The sequence below is a fragment of the Eucalyptus grandis genome, chromosome 6 (genome assembly GCF_016545825.1).
Source record: "Eucalyptus grandis isolate ANBG69807.140 chromosome 6, ASM1654582v1, whole genome shotgun sequence".
NCBI lineage: Eukaryota > Viridiplantae > Streptophyta > Magnoliopsida > Myrtales > Myrtaceae > Eucalyptus > Eucalyptus grandis.
Window position 1 is genome coordinate 35,762,410 of NC_052617.1, and position 14,879 is coordinate 35,777,288.

General features: G+C 39.0%; 2 protein-coding genes across 4 annotated transcripts; both read left to right on the plus strand.

The window, feature by feature from the left end:
* The first annotated feature begins 373 nt into the window (after window positions 1-373).
* On the plus strand, window positions 374-10,079 carry LOC104449430 (protein ABA DEFICIENT 4, chloroplastic). Of its 3 annotated transcripts, none has more exons than XM_010063586.3 (6): window positions 380-767; window positions 2,971-3,205; window positions 3,658-3,758; window positions 8,738-8,866; window positions 9,010-9,098; window positions 9,193-10,076. In XM_010063586.3, exons 1-6 carry the CDS (start codon window positions 720-722, stop codon window positions 9,335-9,337), a joined length of 747 nt encoding a protein of 248 aa, XP_010061888.2. In that variant the 5' UTR covers window positions 380-719; the 3' UTR covers window positions 9,338-10,076. The 3 variants fall into 3 exon arrangements, with proteins under 3 accessions (XP_010061889.2, XP_010061888.2, XP_010061886.2); XM_010063584.3 differs by having other exon boundaries at window positions 385-767; window positions 2,944-3,205; window positions 9,193-10,074; XM_010063587.3 differs by lacking the exon at window positions 8,738-8,866 and having other exon boundaries at window positions 374-767; window positions 2,944-3,205; window positions 9,193-10,079.
* A 1,205-nt stretch (window positions 10,080-11,284) lies between these two features.
* On the plus strand, window positions 11,285-14,409 carry LOC104449431 (protein ABA DEFICIENT 4, chloroplastic). Its single transcript, XM_010063589.3, has 6 exons — window positions 11,285-11,638; window positions 12,285-12,519; window positions 12,928-13,028; window positions 13,526-13,654; window positions 13,780-13,868; window positions 13,949-14,409. The coding sequence occupies exons 1-6, from the start codon at window positions 11,591-11,593 to the stop codon at window positions 14,079-14,081; spliced, it is 735 nt and encodes a 244-aa protein (XP_010061891.1). The 5' UTR covers window positions 11,285-11,590; the 3' UTR covers window positions 14,082-14,409.
* Window positions 14,410-14,879: the final 470 nt, after the last annotated feature.

The window sequence follows — 14,879 nt, forward strand, 5'->3', positions numbered from 1 at the left end:
GAAGCCAATAAGCAAAGTCAAACAAGAAAGGAAGAAAGAAAACAACCCAAAGAAAGACCGAGAGGTCTATCCTATCTGTGCAGCCTATGGCAATATGGGTGATCGGTTTCTGATCCAATTCCTAATTCCATCCCAAATCATCAATCTGATCTAATTTTCATTTCGATCCAATGGAAATGATCATTTCTTTTTTCCTATTACTTGTTTTTCATTATTTGAAATCGAATTGAAAAAGTGTTTAATCAGTCGGTTCGGTCTCTCAAAATCAAGAACCGGATCGCCTGTACACCTATTTTACTTTTAGAAATTGGGAACCGGATCAACACTTCTGGGAATCAAATGAAACCGGCTAATCTAGTCCGATTCGGACGGTTTTGTTCGAGCTGTCCGTTTTGCACATGCCTAAACGGCAATGTTATTGATGGGGCTCGATGCCATGTGAGTGCATGTGGACAGCTCTGCTTCCTGTTTGGAAGGTGCTTCGACTCTGCCCATGTGAGTACGAGGAAAACGCCCTTCTCCTGTTTCCCGCTAGTTCTCTCTGTCTCTGTCTCTCCTCGTCCTTTGAGCTGCGGGTTTTTCGCTTTGCTGTGCATGCATTAGGAAGTAGCCCACCTAACTCTCTTTGACTATCGGAGGCTCGAGCTGTCATTCATTATATAAACCATGCGAATGAAGAAGGCATCATCGGGTTTAAACATCCCCTCCTTGCTGCAAAAATGGGCTTCTCTTCTTGCTTGTGCTATGCCCACTCCACTCCACTCCAGGTATCAATCTGTTCTTCTTTCTTTATCTTTTTCCTGTTCTCATTTCTTGAAATGCCCTTTTTCTCTCTTGTGATTCCCAATTTGAGCTCCCTTTTTTGTTTTGTTTGGGTTCTTTCTCATGTTCCAGAGTTTGAATGTTCCGGGCGTTCTTGAAAGGCCCTTTGCTCGCACTGTTCCATGTTTGATTGTTGATTGCTTATATGCGGGTGTCCCGTGGTGAAAGGCTAAAATGAATTGAAAGAAAGGAAGTGCTTGAATGTGAGTCTGCTTCATTAAGGGTAATTTTAGTGGAAATGGAAGATGTGTTTCCTGTTGATTCGGTTCATTTAGCAAGTGATAAAAATTAGGGAAAATTCTAAATAAGGACCCGAAGTGTCACTATTTTCTCATATAAGAGCTTCGAGTGGCTATATCGGTCTCAAAAGGGAGAATGAAGTGATTATGATTGTTTCAAATAAGAGCCTAACCTCGCCGACCGATTAGGAATATTTTTGTCCAAATATAATTTAAATTTAAATTAGATTAAAAATTAAAAAAAGCTTTTTGTTTTTCAAAAGCAAAAATAGAGGCGGGAGGACCCTCTTGCTTGCGCCGCTACCTCATTGTTGGTGGGGCTGGTAGGGTCGTTGGCGCTTGAGCAAGGGCTGGTGACCCTCACCAACCAAAGGTGAGGCCTAGTAGGCCCTCATTAAAGACAAGAGAGAGCAGCAACCCTCTCCCAAATCTAGGTGAGGCTCTCGTGCAGGCCTGGCGGTCATCACCCAATGGCCCTAAACCTTGCCATCTAGGTTGAGGGGCAAGGGTAGCCTACCTCTCTAGTTTCTGGCAAGCGCCTATTGGCCCTTGGCTCTTGTCGGCAATGGTCATTGGCCCTCGCACAAGTAACCCTGCTGGCCATCACCATCCCCCCACTAGAGATGGGGCGGCGGCCACAGACCGGAGGGAGCCCTCCCTTTGTGTGTGTGTGTGTGTGTTTTTTTTTTTTGAGTTTGGAAAGAAAAAAACAAAAAAAAGAAATAGAGAAGGAAAAATTTTAAAAAACGAAGTTGCCCTTGACCAAATAGTGAGTTTAAGCCCTTATTTGAGACTAATATGGCTATTTTAGGCACTTATTTGGAATAAGGTCAATTTCAAATCTTTATTTAAGAAAATGATAATACTTCAAGCCTTCATTTGATATGATATCCACTTTAGACCTTCATTTGAGAAAATGAGGACACTTGAGGTGCTTATTTGGAATTTTTCCTAAAAATAATACGGTCAAGTCAGCACTTTTATTCTCTGTTGAACATATCACCTGTCCTGAAAATTCGCCATATGCATCCTCAACTCACTTGCAAGCTACCTCTCTTCTTTTTGTAATGTCCTGTATGCTTATCTGTAACTCTCTGTTACTCTGTTACTCTGTACCTGTGGGTGATTCTTGTGCTTGATTTGGGAAGGTTGCAAATGTTGGTACTGTCATGGGGTTCGAGCGGGCTGCTTGAATGTCGTGTTCCCAAAAGCTACTCCTCTGCTTTCAATGTGGACCTACGTTGGGAGGATCGCAATAACGCTTAGCGTGATTGATTACCCGATTAGTTGCTCCTGTTAATCGCATATTGTTCTTTATACTCTTAAACGGCTACTATCCATATGGAATTAAAGAGTTACTGCAGCCGTATCTGGTGTACCACACAAGGATGCAGATTGGAATATGATGCCGTCTTACTGGCATGGCTCAATTTCATATCACAATTTCTGGTGCATGCTTATTGATGTCGTGTTACTGAAGTACATGACAAGTTAAGTTGATAATAGCCTTTAAAAACACGGTATAAATGGTTTTGTGTAACTTATCGTGATATGAAACACATAATCGGTGTCGATTCTTCCCCATTTCTAGGTTCATTGAAAGCGAACGTTAGGATGCAGGGCACAATTCAGATGAACTGGAAAGTTTATAAGCGTCAACACTGAGATTACCTATCATCATTCTCCTGAATAAGTTGGAAAATTGCATTGTATTCAGTTCATGTTTCTCATAATAGATATGTCCAATAATAGAAGTATGAGTTTACAGCAGGACCATAGACAAAACGATAATTACTTGCATCTGTTTTGAAACCTGAAATAATGATTCAAATCCCTCAGTTCCACGAGTAACTTCATTCACAATATATACGGATCTTGTCAGGTTACAATTTCAACTTCATTTGGACAGATTGCCAGTTCAAGATTGATAAAAATGGCTTCAGATCAAAATTCTATAGGAGCACATCAAAGATCCTCGTTTCCTCTGAAAGGTTGTAACACTGAGCTTTTAGGCCGACAGATGCCAAGGGCGGGAGACAACATACGCAGGGAGAGGAGTTTTGCCCGAGGATCAAGAATTATTATAATACCATACTCAGCAAGGTTCATCCGAAACCCGAAAGCCCTTGGAGTACATGCTTCTTGTAAGTTTCGCAAAACTCGACGGTTTCTTGTTATAGCGCTAATTCTCTAGTCTTGTTGAATGGATAATATTGATTTTGCTTCCCGGTGATGAGTCAATATATCCTTTCACTTGTCGTGGCTCCACACGACACAATTTGCGACAAAAAAGAGTGATTATTTCATCTGTCAATCTTTAATTTGTCAAGGAAAGTTAGGTTCCTGAGAAATTAGAGCAGGATTGGATGGTTCAATGAGCAAGTGTCGTGAACTGATGGAGTAGATCTTTTGGTGCTCCTAGAGCAGTCAATCACAACCATCAATCTTGGAAAAAGATAACAGTAGAACCCACAAAAAAAATAAAAACAGACGGTCGAGATTACATCCGAGTAAGAAAAAAAGATTCATTCTGGGAGTACCTAGAATTTGTCACACTACCTTCGGTGCCATATCTCAGACTATTAACCCATTGCAGGGTTGACAACATCTGAAATTGCTAGCAGTGCTTTCACTTGGGCAACCGCGGCTGTTCTCCCTTTCTACACTCTCATGGTCGTAGCTCCTAAGGCCGAACTGGTACTTTCCCCCCTCCCTCTCTTCTTCTTTTGTTTGTTTGAAATGCATTTGCATGGTCCTTCAAATACTTAATACTATTAGGGCTAGATTTATTACCTAGAGTGGGGTGAATAGGTAAGAACATTGAATTAAACAAAATTGAGATAATATTGCGATAGGACAACATTTGGTAACAAACTGGTGCAATGCTCAGATCTTACCAATGTATAATAATCTATCACAAAATATAAATTGCACACAGCAAGTTTATATTGATTCAACTTTGATAGGTCTACATCTATTCTCTCGCACTGATAGTCTATCGATTGGATTTCACTATGATTAATCAATAAGAGGTTTTAAGGATTGAGTATTCACTATTAAAGCTTGTGTGAAAGATTGTTTGATCTCACACTCACAACCTTTAAAAGATTAGAATGAACATCTCACCAAAGATGAAAGTATTTAAGGATAAGACTTTGTTGAACTTATGGAATTTAGAATATTCTCTTTTTCATCTTTTAGCATTACAACTTCCTTTAATACTCCTCAGTATCCAAGCTGACTGTTGGACCCAAGCTTTGAAGATAATTCATCCACTCAACTCATTGGACTTGAATGTTATAGAAGATTTGATGTCGAGAATAAAGTTCCTTGAAAGATTTGCTACCCATACATTAAATAGGGTTTTCATAAGTTGAGTTATTCCTTCGGAAAATATTCTGTCTTCATTTGATTCTTCCGTTGATAGATTGAGATGTTCCAAATAAGTAAGATTGTATTCCATATTTTCCTTTCAAATGATCAATATATATTTATGTATGTGTGTGTGTGTGTGTGTGTGTGTGTGTATTTATATATAAGCAAGGAATCCATGCCAATCTTCTAACTATTAGCACAATGATTTGTAGTTGGATCTATACCACATTCCGTTGAGATTGAATATTAAGGATAAGATCTTCACTACATCCTTGAGTCTGATCAGTAACGTCTGATGATATATATATATATATAAGAGTTTCCACCTAGAAAAACTTATCATCAGAATCAAAAGATAATTAAGAAAAGTTTTATCAATCTTCAAAATCAATTAGGGAATTTTTATCAATAAAATCGGTTTGTTGTTTTAAGGATCCTACAAATTCTATGGTTTTGTCTAGCAAGTTGCTCTGATGACATCTATTTAATAAATGCTCTCATTGTTGGGAGAGGGGAGGGGCAGTCTCATTTTCACTTACTAGCCTTTATTCAACATGCAGTCTTACCGATTGCATGTTGGTTAAAATTAAAATTGCGTGATAGATTCACTTCATTTGGTTATGCAGATTGTTCGCTATTGTCTACTGTGTTATAATAAAAACTTGCAGTGAACTTTTATTTTAGACGATTCTTGCTTGCCCTACATGTTGTGCAAACCAATGGGTCCAAATCTTATGTTTTCTCCATGTAATTAATCTTAATCTTTGATGTTTTCAATTGCCCAATGGTATTAATTTTGCGATGCTTGGGTTATTATTGAAAAATGCTAGTATGAACCCTAGAGGAGGTGAATAAGTGTTTAAATAAGTCTTGACAAATAAATGCAGAATAAAATAAGTTGCGAGCAAAGTCTGAATAAGGATCATAATCTGATAAACAAGCCATCAAACTTTTGGTAGATGTTCAGAATCTGTTATGCGATGGAACAGACTTTTAAAATAACCTGTAAGTGTGCAACAGAGTTAAATAAGAAGAGTTAAAAGAAGAGAATGTTGCATACGAAATTTATACTGGTTCGGCTTAGATCAAGCCTACATCCACTTTCCTATGCTAAGAGCATTTTGGCTGAATTTCACTATATGATCAACAAGAGATTACAACTTTGAGTGTAAATACTTAGTAATATATCACACTATTTCATTAAGTCACTCTTTTGGTATTTCTTTCACGATCACAAACGTTTAAGCTCATGAAAGACAAATGTATGATCGAAGGTCACTTAGACTTTGGAATTATAAATTCTACGCTTCGTCTCTTATTTGCTCATCGGTCCTTAATCTCCTTAAATACTCATCCACTTTCAAACTAGCTGTTGGACAACATCTAGAGAATCGTCTTCCAATCTACCCATTGGACAAATTTGTATCAAGAAAATTTTATAGTCGTTGAGTGATAGAAGTAGAATCCCAAGTTAATTCTGATCGCTTATACAAATGGAATCTTGATTTCCATAAGTAGAGTTTCTTCGTTTAGAAAGTTTTTGTCTTTAAGATCCAATTGTCAATCAATTAGATTGAGTCAATCAAATCTATCTTAATGTAGAATCCATTCCATATCACTAGCTGTTATATGTTTGGGGCTTATGTTATGTTCTGTCAAATTGACTCATTTTGAACATGCTTCGTTCTGAATTTGCTACGTTTTGAACTTATGTCTTGTTTTGGACCTTGTCACATTTTGGACTTGTGTCTCGTTCTGTATGTAAAATTTGAGTATATTCAGTTTGAAGTAAAGTCTAAGTGTCTTCCGTCTGAAGTAAAGTCTGAGTGTCTTCCATCTGAAATAGACTTTACAATCTGAATGTAAGTCTGAATATATTTTGCTTCTGAACATATTTAGCTTTAAGGTCTGGACACAGTCTGAATAAGTTCAACTTCAACATTGAGTCTGTTTTCTGGTCCTTCCAAATATAGACTTTGATAAAATCCTTTACACATTCTATCATCTGCATAGTCTATTGCTCAACGATTAAACACGTTAGTAGCCTTTGATTTATTTTGTCATCTTCAAAATATCATAAGAGATTTTCCTAACAATCTCCTCCTTTTTGATGATAACAAATAATCTCTGAATATGTAGATGTGTAAACACACTTTCTAAAATATTGATAAATCAATCGTCAAATTTTAGATTTTCAAAAACCGTGATTTGAAGCAAAAGAAAACAAAACAGATTGAGCAACAATATATAGAAATAATCGTAGCTCAATATTATGTAATAAATAATATCAACCAATCAACACATATGCATATTGAAAAATGCTAGTATGAACACCTAGAAGGGGGTGAATAGGTCTTTAAAAAAGTTTTGACAAATAAATTTAGAATAAAATAAATTGTGAGCAAAGTCTAAATAAGCATTGGAGTCTAATAAACGAGCCACCAGACTTCTGGTAGATGTTCAGAATCTGTTATGCGATGGAATAGACTTCTGAAATAACCTGTAAGTGTGCAACAGACTTAAATAAGAAGAGTTAAGAGAAGAGAATGCTGCACACAAAATTTATAGTGATTTGACTTAGATCAAATCTACGTCCACTCTCCCATGCTAACAACCTTCTGGCTGGATTCCACTATATGATCAACAAGAGATTACATATTTGAGTGTAAACACTTAAGCCTCGTTTGGTTCAGCATTCCTAATGGGCTTTGAGCCCCCCAAAGTCCTTTGGGAAAAATATTATGTGTTTGGTTTAGTATTTTAAGGTCTCATTGGCCAAATGCTTATCTTTGAAATGCTGATATAAGGTTCAATGAGTTTTTTTCTTTTTCAATATTGCCCTCATTGATAATTTTGTTTTCCCCTTTTGTCCTAAAAAAAAACTGTTCATTGTTTTCTTCCTTGGATGTGGCCTTGCTGCTCCACCGTGAAGCTTAGCCGCAAGCGACTAGATCTAGCCATCGAGAAGCCTCGCCGAGGTCGAACGACCTTGAGTGTCGCTTGGGTTGCTTGACCTTGGGCGACGTCGCCCGAGGTTGGTGCACGACCCAAACGTCGCTTAAGGTTGGCAACCTCGGGTGAGCCCCCCAAAACCGCCGTCGCTACCGCCTCCCCACTGCCACTAGCACCATTGTCGAGCCACCTTCCCCACGATCTTCCCCTTTCCACGTGGTTGCATCTCCTCCTCCCTTTTTTCTTTTATTCTCCTTTTTTTTTCCTTTTTCTTTTTAACTTAAAGTTGCTTTGCAAAATATACATAAAAAATGAGTATCTAAACACTCTCGCCTTCACAAAATGTCCATTCATTCAGAGATATTTGGGGAAATGTAAAGCCATTTCCCCAAAGTTGAACCAAACGGGCCCTTAGTGATAGATCACATTATCTCATTAAGTCACTCTATTGGTATTTTTTTCACGATCACAAATGTTTAAGCTCGCGAAAGACAAATGTATGATCGAATGTGGTTCAGACTTTGGAATTATAAACTCTACGTTTCGTCTCTTACTTGCTCATAGGTCCCTAGTCTCCTTAAATACTCATCTACTTCTAAACTAGCCGTTTGATAGTACCTAGAGAATCGTCTTCCAATCTACCTATTAGACAGATCTATATCAAGAAAATTTAGTAGTCGTTGAGTGACAGAAGTAGAATCTCAAGTTGATTCTATCGCCCATACAAACAGAATCTTGATTCCATAAGTAGAGCTTCTTTGTTTAGAAAGTTCTTGTCTTCAAGATCCAATTGTCAATCAATTAGATTGAGTTAATCAAAACTATTTTGATGTAGAATTCAAATCATATCACTAGCCGTTATATGCTTGGGGCTTATGTTACGTTTTGTTAAGTTAACTCGTTTTGAACATGTTTCGTTTTGAATCTGCTACATTTTGAACTTGTGTCTTGTTCTGGACCTTGTCACATTTTGGACTTGTGTCTCATTCTATATGTAAAGTCTGAGTGTGTTCAGTCTGAAGTAAAGTTTGAGTGTTTTTCGTTTGAAGTAGAGTCTGAGTATCTTCCGTTTGAAATAGACTTTACAATCTAAACATAAGTTTGAATATATTCTACTTTTGAACATATTGAGCCTTAAGGTTTGGACACAGTCTAAATAAGTTCAGCTTCGGTATTGAGTTTGTCTTCTAGTTCTTCCAAATATAGACTTTGATAAAATCATTTACACGTTTTATTATTTGCATAGTCTATTACTCAACCATTAAACACATTGGTAGCATTTGATTTATTTTGTCATTTTCAAAACGTCATAAGGATTTCCCTAACAATTATGTTTGAGCAAAATGTAGACGAAGAAATCCATGAAGACTGGTGTTCCATTTATAGTGCTTGGGCTTTTCTATGCATACTTATTATACCTCTATTGGACACCCGACACGCTAAAGACAGTGTTTTCAAGCAAATATTACATGCCAGAGGTGTGTGTTCGATTGAAAGACGCTGGTTCTACTATTTTGTGCCCTTTGCACATTTGATTCCAATTTGGCTATCGTTCTTCTCAGACTACTATCGTGCTATTTTATGAGTCTTCCGATCTCGATGTTGTTTGTGAATTGTGCAGCTTCCTGGGATTGCAAAGTTGTTCACAAATGAAGTGGCTTTAGCTTCTGCATGGATTCACTTGTTAGCTGTAGATCTCTTTGCTGCAAGGTTCTCTCTCTCTCTCTCTCTCTCTCTCTCTCTCTCTCTCTCTCTCTCTCTCATGCGTGCATGTGTATTGACAGTTACCATTTACCAAATGCAGGCAAGTCTTCCATGATGGATTGGAAAACCAAATCGAGACTCGGCATTCGGTCTTTCTTTGCATGATGTGTTGTCCCATTGGAATCGCCACTCATTTCGTCACGAAAGCATTAACTAGGAGTGATAAAACTAGTATGAACACCTAGAGGGGGTGAGTAAGTGTTTAAAATAAAATCGAAGGCAAATAAATGCAACATAGAATAAGTCAAGATCAAAATATGAACAAAGATCAGAATTTGTCATGTGATGAAACAGACTTTTGAAATAGCCTGTAAGTGTGCAATAGATTTAAGTAAAATGAGTCAAGGGAAGAGAAAATTGCACATGAGATTTTATAGTGGTTTGGCTCAAATTAAGCCTATGGTTACTCTCTCACATTGACAACTTACTTGCTAGATTCCACTAAAGAATCAATAAGAGATTACAAATATGAGTGCAAACACTCACTGGTAGATCGCACTAATTCATAAGTCACTCTTTTTAATGTTTCTCTAATCACAAGTTGTAAAGCTCATAGAAAAAGACAAGTAATATTGAGATCAGCTTTAGACCTTGGAATTTCAGGTTCATGTATGTCTTTTTGACCGATTCATTTCCTTAAATATTACTCCATTCTACACTAGCCTTTAGCCAATTATCGAATGATTTTCTTCTAATCTACCCGTTGGCTAGAATGATTCAAAGAGATTTTGTGGCCCTTAAAGACAGAGAGAATCTTCACTTGATTCCGATCGCCCATACAAATAGAATATTGATTTTCATAAATATATCTTTCTCATTTGGAACTTGTCTCTAAAATTGATTTCATTAATTTGTGATTTGACTCGATGAATATATATTTATGGAAAGTCCAAATTATTAGCCATTGCTAATTATATTTTAAATCTTTCTCGCTCTGATCCCGTGTCAAATTTGCAATCTCTCTCGTTCTGGATTTACTTCGTTTTGGCCTTGACACGTTCTGAACCCGTTAGAGTGGGAGGACATTCATGAGGATGATATATGAATATTTTGGAATAGAATAGACTTTTGGATAAAGTTTTTGAAGGTTGCTCAGCATTATAGGTGCTCGTCTCAACACTTGTTCTAACATAAACATTAGAATTAGAAAGTTTTGTCAATTTCAAAATCTGGATTGAGTTTTCTCAAGAAGGAGAACTCGTGACTGATCGAGAAATTCTTTTGCCCACGAACTAGTGGAAACAGTTGAGATACAGAGCTTTAAAATAATAACTTCATTTGGTGAATCATTGAAATTTCATCCACATTCTCCTTGCCAATTCTATAGTTCTTCTTGTTTCCTTCATCGATATATAATGCATCATTGCCTACTCATTTCTGGATGTAGAGCATTGAGGTGAGTGTGGATGAAGTGCCGGACATCTTCCTTTCACTGTACCCTGAACTTCCTCCAGACCGCCTCCTTGACTAGGGCAATGAGGTCGAGCATGTCTGGCGAGGTTGAGGTGCCGATAATTATGAAGAAGTCCGCAGGTTTTGTGGAGACTGTTGCCTCTCCCACTCTGTAGCAGAACCTTTTACAATGTAAGATTAAAAGGTTTTCTGAATGGCCTCGTGGTTGCATAATCCTAAAATCCCCCAGCTGTAGCCGTCACTCTAGACGCACGCAACATTAGCCCGTCCCGACGATAAGAATCTCGTAACGGAGCCCTCCGTCAACGGGCCTCTTGCACTCGATCCACGGCGACGGAAGATCTCAGCCGTCCAACAGCTCATTTGAATCCATCCATAGAGGGTCCCGTCGTCCCGACAAGAGTTTGGCCCTTCACTGTAGGATCGCAATTAGCCTAAGAGAAAACCGTGAAAGTGGTCGCTCACTTCACGGCCCCAGCAGAGCACCGAGAGAAAAAAAAAACTTTATCTTTTTTTGGCAATTCAGATTGTAATCTTTCGAAAAAAACACCCGACACATGGAAATCTTACGAATCCCATTTAGATGCACGCCATCCGAGGTGTCGACACATGGGTGGTCGGAGAGAAAGAAAAGAAGCCAATAAGCGAGTCAAGCAAGAAAGAAGAGAGAGAAGAACCGAAAGAAAGACTGGGAGAGGTCTATCCTGTCCGACCGGCCAATGGCAATTTCTCCCACGCTCAGTGCACGTGGACTTTTCCTCTTTCGGTGCTTCCGCTCGGTGCGCTCCGAATGACCTTGTTCTTACAAGGAAAGCGCCCTTTTCATGTCTCCCACTATTTCTCTTGTGTCTCTCTCCTCCGTCCTTTGAGCTGCGGGTTTTTCGCTTTGCTGGGCACGCATTGGGAAGTAACCCACCTCACTCACTCTCTCTCTTTCGGGGGCTCGAGCTGTTATTCATTATAAAAAACTAGAAGCGAATGAAGAAGGCATTATCGGGTCTGGACATCTCCTTCCTGCTGCAAAAATGGGCTTCTCTTCTTGCTTGTGCTATGCCCACTTCACTCCGCTCCAGGTATCAATCTGATCTTCTCTCTTTTCGGTTCTCATTTCTTGAAATGCCCTTTTTCTTTCTTGCGTTTCTCAATTTGAGCTCCTTTTTGTGTGTGTGTGTGTGTGTGTGTGTGTGTGTTGTTTGGCTTCTTTCCGGCGTTCTTGAAAGGCCCTTTGCTCGAACTGTTCTATGTTTGATTGTTGATTGCGGATTTGCGGGTGTGCCGTGGTGAAACGCTGAAATGAAATGAAAGAAAGAAAGGAAGTGCTTGAATTTGAGTCTGCTTCATTGAGGGTAATTTTAGTAAAAATGAAGTGCGTGTTTCTTCTTGTTGCTTCCATTCGTTCGGCAGATGATAGAAATAATGGAGTCAACTCAGAACTTACATTCTCTGTTGAGCATATCACTTGTCCTGAAAATTGGCCATGTACATCTTCAACTTACCTGCAAGCTACCTCTCTTCTTTTTGTAATGTCCCGTGTGCTAACTTGTAACTCTCTGTTACTCTGTACCTCTGAGTGATTTCTTGTGCTTGATTTGAGAAGGTTTCAAGTGTTGGTACTGCCATGGGATTCAAGCAGGCCGCTTGAGTAACTTTGTTCGCAATTTAGACAGATCTTGTCTGGGTCTGAGAGCTGTTCTTATAATTTCAATTTCATTTGGACAGATTGGCAGTTCAAGATTGATAAAAACCACTTCAGATCAAAATTCTATTGGAGCACATCAAAGATCCTCGTTTCCTCTGAAAAGCTGTCACGCTGAGCTTTTAGGCCTACATATTCCGAGGGCAGGAGACAACATACCCAGGGAGTGGAGTTTTGCCAGAGGATCAAGAATTGTTACAATACCACACTCAGCAAGGTTCATCCGAAACCAGAAAGCTCTTGGAGCACATGCTTCTTGTAAGTTTCTCAAAACTTGACGCTCTCTGGTTCTAGTGCTGGTACTATAGTCAATATAACCTTTTGCTTGTTGTGGCTCTACATGACACACAATCTGCGACAAAAAAGTGATGATTGTATCTGTCAATCTTTAGTTTGTCAAGGAAAGTTAGGTACCTGAGAAATTAGAACAGGATTGGATGGTTCAATGAGCAAATATGGTGAATTGATGGAGTACATCTTTTGGTACTTCTAGAGCAGTCAATCACAACCATCAATCTTAGAAAAAGATACCAGTAGTACCCACTAAAAAATAAAAACAGATGGTTGACATTACATCTGACTAAGAAAAAAAGATTCATTCTGGGAGTACCCAGAATTTTTCACACTACCTTTAGCGCCATATCTCAGACTATTAACCTGTTGCAGGGCTGCCAACATCTCAAATCGCTAGCAGTGCTTTCACTTGGGGAACTGTTGCTGTTCTCCCTTTCTACACTCTCATGGTTGTGGCTCCTAAGGCCGAAGTGGTATTACCCCTCCTCCCTCTCTTCTTTTTTTATTCATTTGAAATGCATTTGTATGGTCCTTCCAATACTTAATATCTGATGTCAGTTCAATGTTATGAAGTTCCTGCAAATTCTATGGTTCTATCTAGCAAGTTCATCTGATGACATCTATTTTAGAAATGCTCTCACTTTTTTTTTTGGTTGGGGTTTGTGGGGGGGTTGGCCTTTATCCAACATGCAATCTTACTGCTAGCATGTTAGTCGGTTGAACTTAAAATTGTGTGACCGATTCACTTCATTTGGTTATGCAGATTGTTTGCTATTGTCTGCTGCGTCGACATAAAAACCCGTGGTGAATTTTAATTTTGGACAGTTCTTGCTTGCTCTACATGATGTGCGAACCAGTGGATCATAATCTTCTGTTTTCTCCATGTAATTAAGCTTGACTTTTGATGTTTTCAACTGGCCCAATGATATTAAATTGCAATACTTGGGTTATTATGTTTGAGCAAATGCAGACTAAGAAATCCATGAAGACGGGTGTACCATTTATAGTGCTTGGTCTTTTCTATGCATACTTATTATACCTCTCCTGGACACCAGACACGCTGAAGGCAATGTTTTCAAGCAAATATTACCTGCCAGAGGTGTGTTCAATTAGAAGAAGCTGGTTCTATTATTTGTGCTCTTTGCACATTTGATTCCAATCTGTCTATCTTCTCAGACAACTATCTGAGTCTTCTGATCTCGATGTTGTTTGTTAATTGTGCAGCTTCCTGCGATTGCAAAGTTGTTCACAAATGAAATGACTGTAGCTTCTGGATGGATTCACTTGCTGGCAGTAGATCTCTTCGCTGCAAGGTTCTCTCTCTCTCTCTCTCTCTCTCTCTCTTATATGTCACGCATGCACAATATTGACAGTTGCAACGTACTAAATGCAGGCAGGTCTTTCATGATGGATTGGAAAATCAAATCGAGACACGGCATTCAGTCTCTCTTTGCTTGCTGTTCTGTCCCATTGGAATTGCCACTCATTTTGTCACGAAAGCACTGTCCAGGAGAACCTCTGACTGATCAAGAAATTCATCAATCCACGAACTGGTGGAAACAATTGAGATACACAGCTTTAATGGAATAACTCATTTGGTGCATCATTGAGATTCCATCCACATTCTCTTTGCCAACTCTATCATTCTTCTTGTTTCCTTCATAGATATATTTTGCGTCATTGCCTACCCATTTCTGGATGTCATTGAGGTGAGTGTGGATGAAGTCCAGGACTTCTTCCTCTCATTGTAACCCGAACTTGCTTCAGACCCCTTGACCAGGGCAATGAGGTTGAGCATGTCTAGTGAGGTTGAGGTGCTGACAATGATGAAGAAGTTCGCAGGTTTTGTGGAAACTGTTGCCCCTCCCACTCTAACCTTCCGAGCCTGCTTCTTCAACTGAAGTTGCTTTGTGACTCCTGAATTTAGGGGGTTAGAGAAAGACCTGAGCTGGCTCTTCTTTTGCCTATCGGCTGCAAGCTCTTCTCATGCGTGTGAAATGCGGATTCGCTCGTTGCAGAAACTCAAGTTACTGCGATATCAATTGGAATGACTGAAAGGCTCACAATTAGTTAACTGGACTGACTTGGAATGACTGAAAGACTCACAATTAGTTAACTGGACTGACTTCGGAAAGACGACAACACAGCTTTTCTCTATTAAGCAGGTTTTGCCTATGATTCCAGCCCCAAGGAGGCGAGCAATGGCTTACTTAGTAAAGGGAAAACAAACAAAAAAACGAAGAATCCCAGTTCAACCTTTCCACGTACTCTTGCTGCTTCTTCCTAGCAGAGTCCGGCGAGTGCTGCAGCTGAGAATGCTAATG

Excerpts from the sequence above, each read along its gene's own strand:
- LOC104449431 (XM_010063589.3), top strand. The coding sequence starts at position 11,591 with ATGGGCTTCTCTTCTTGCTTGTGCTATGCCCACTTCACTCCGCTCCAG. Across the intron at positions 13,029-13,525 it reads TGGCTCCTAAGGCCGAAGTG|ACTAAGAAATCCATGAAGAC; the intron begins GTATTACCCCTC and ends GAGCAAATGCAG. Across the intron at positions 13,655-13,779 it reads GCAAATATTACCTGCCAGAG|CTTCCTGCGATTGCAAAGTT; the intron begins GTGTGTTCAATT and ends TTAATTGTGCAG.
- LOC104449430 (XM_010063584.3), top strand. The coding sequence starts at position 720 with ATGGGCTTCTCTTCTTGCTTGTGCTATGCCCACTCCACTCCACTCCAG. Across the intron at positions 8,867-9,009 it reads GCAAATATTACATGCCAGAG|CTTCCTGGGATTGCAAAGTT; the intron begins GTGTGTGTTCGA and ends TGAATTGTGCAG. Across the intron at positions 9,099-9,192 it reads GTAGATCTCTTTGCTGCAAG|GCAAGTCTTCCATGATGGAT; the intron begins GTTCTCTCTCTC and ends TACCAAATGCAG.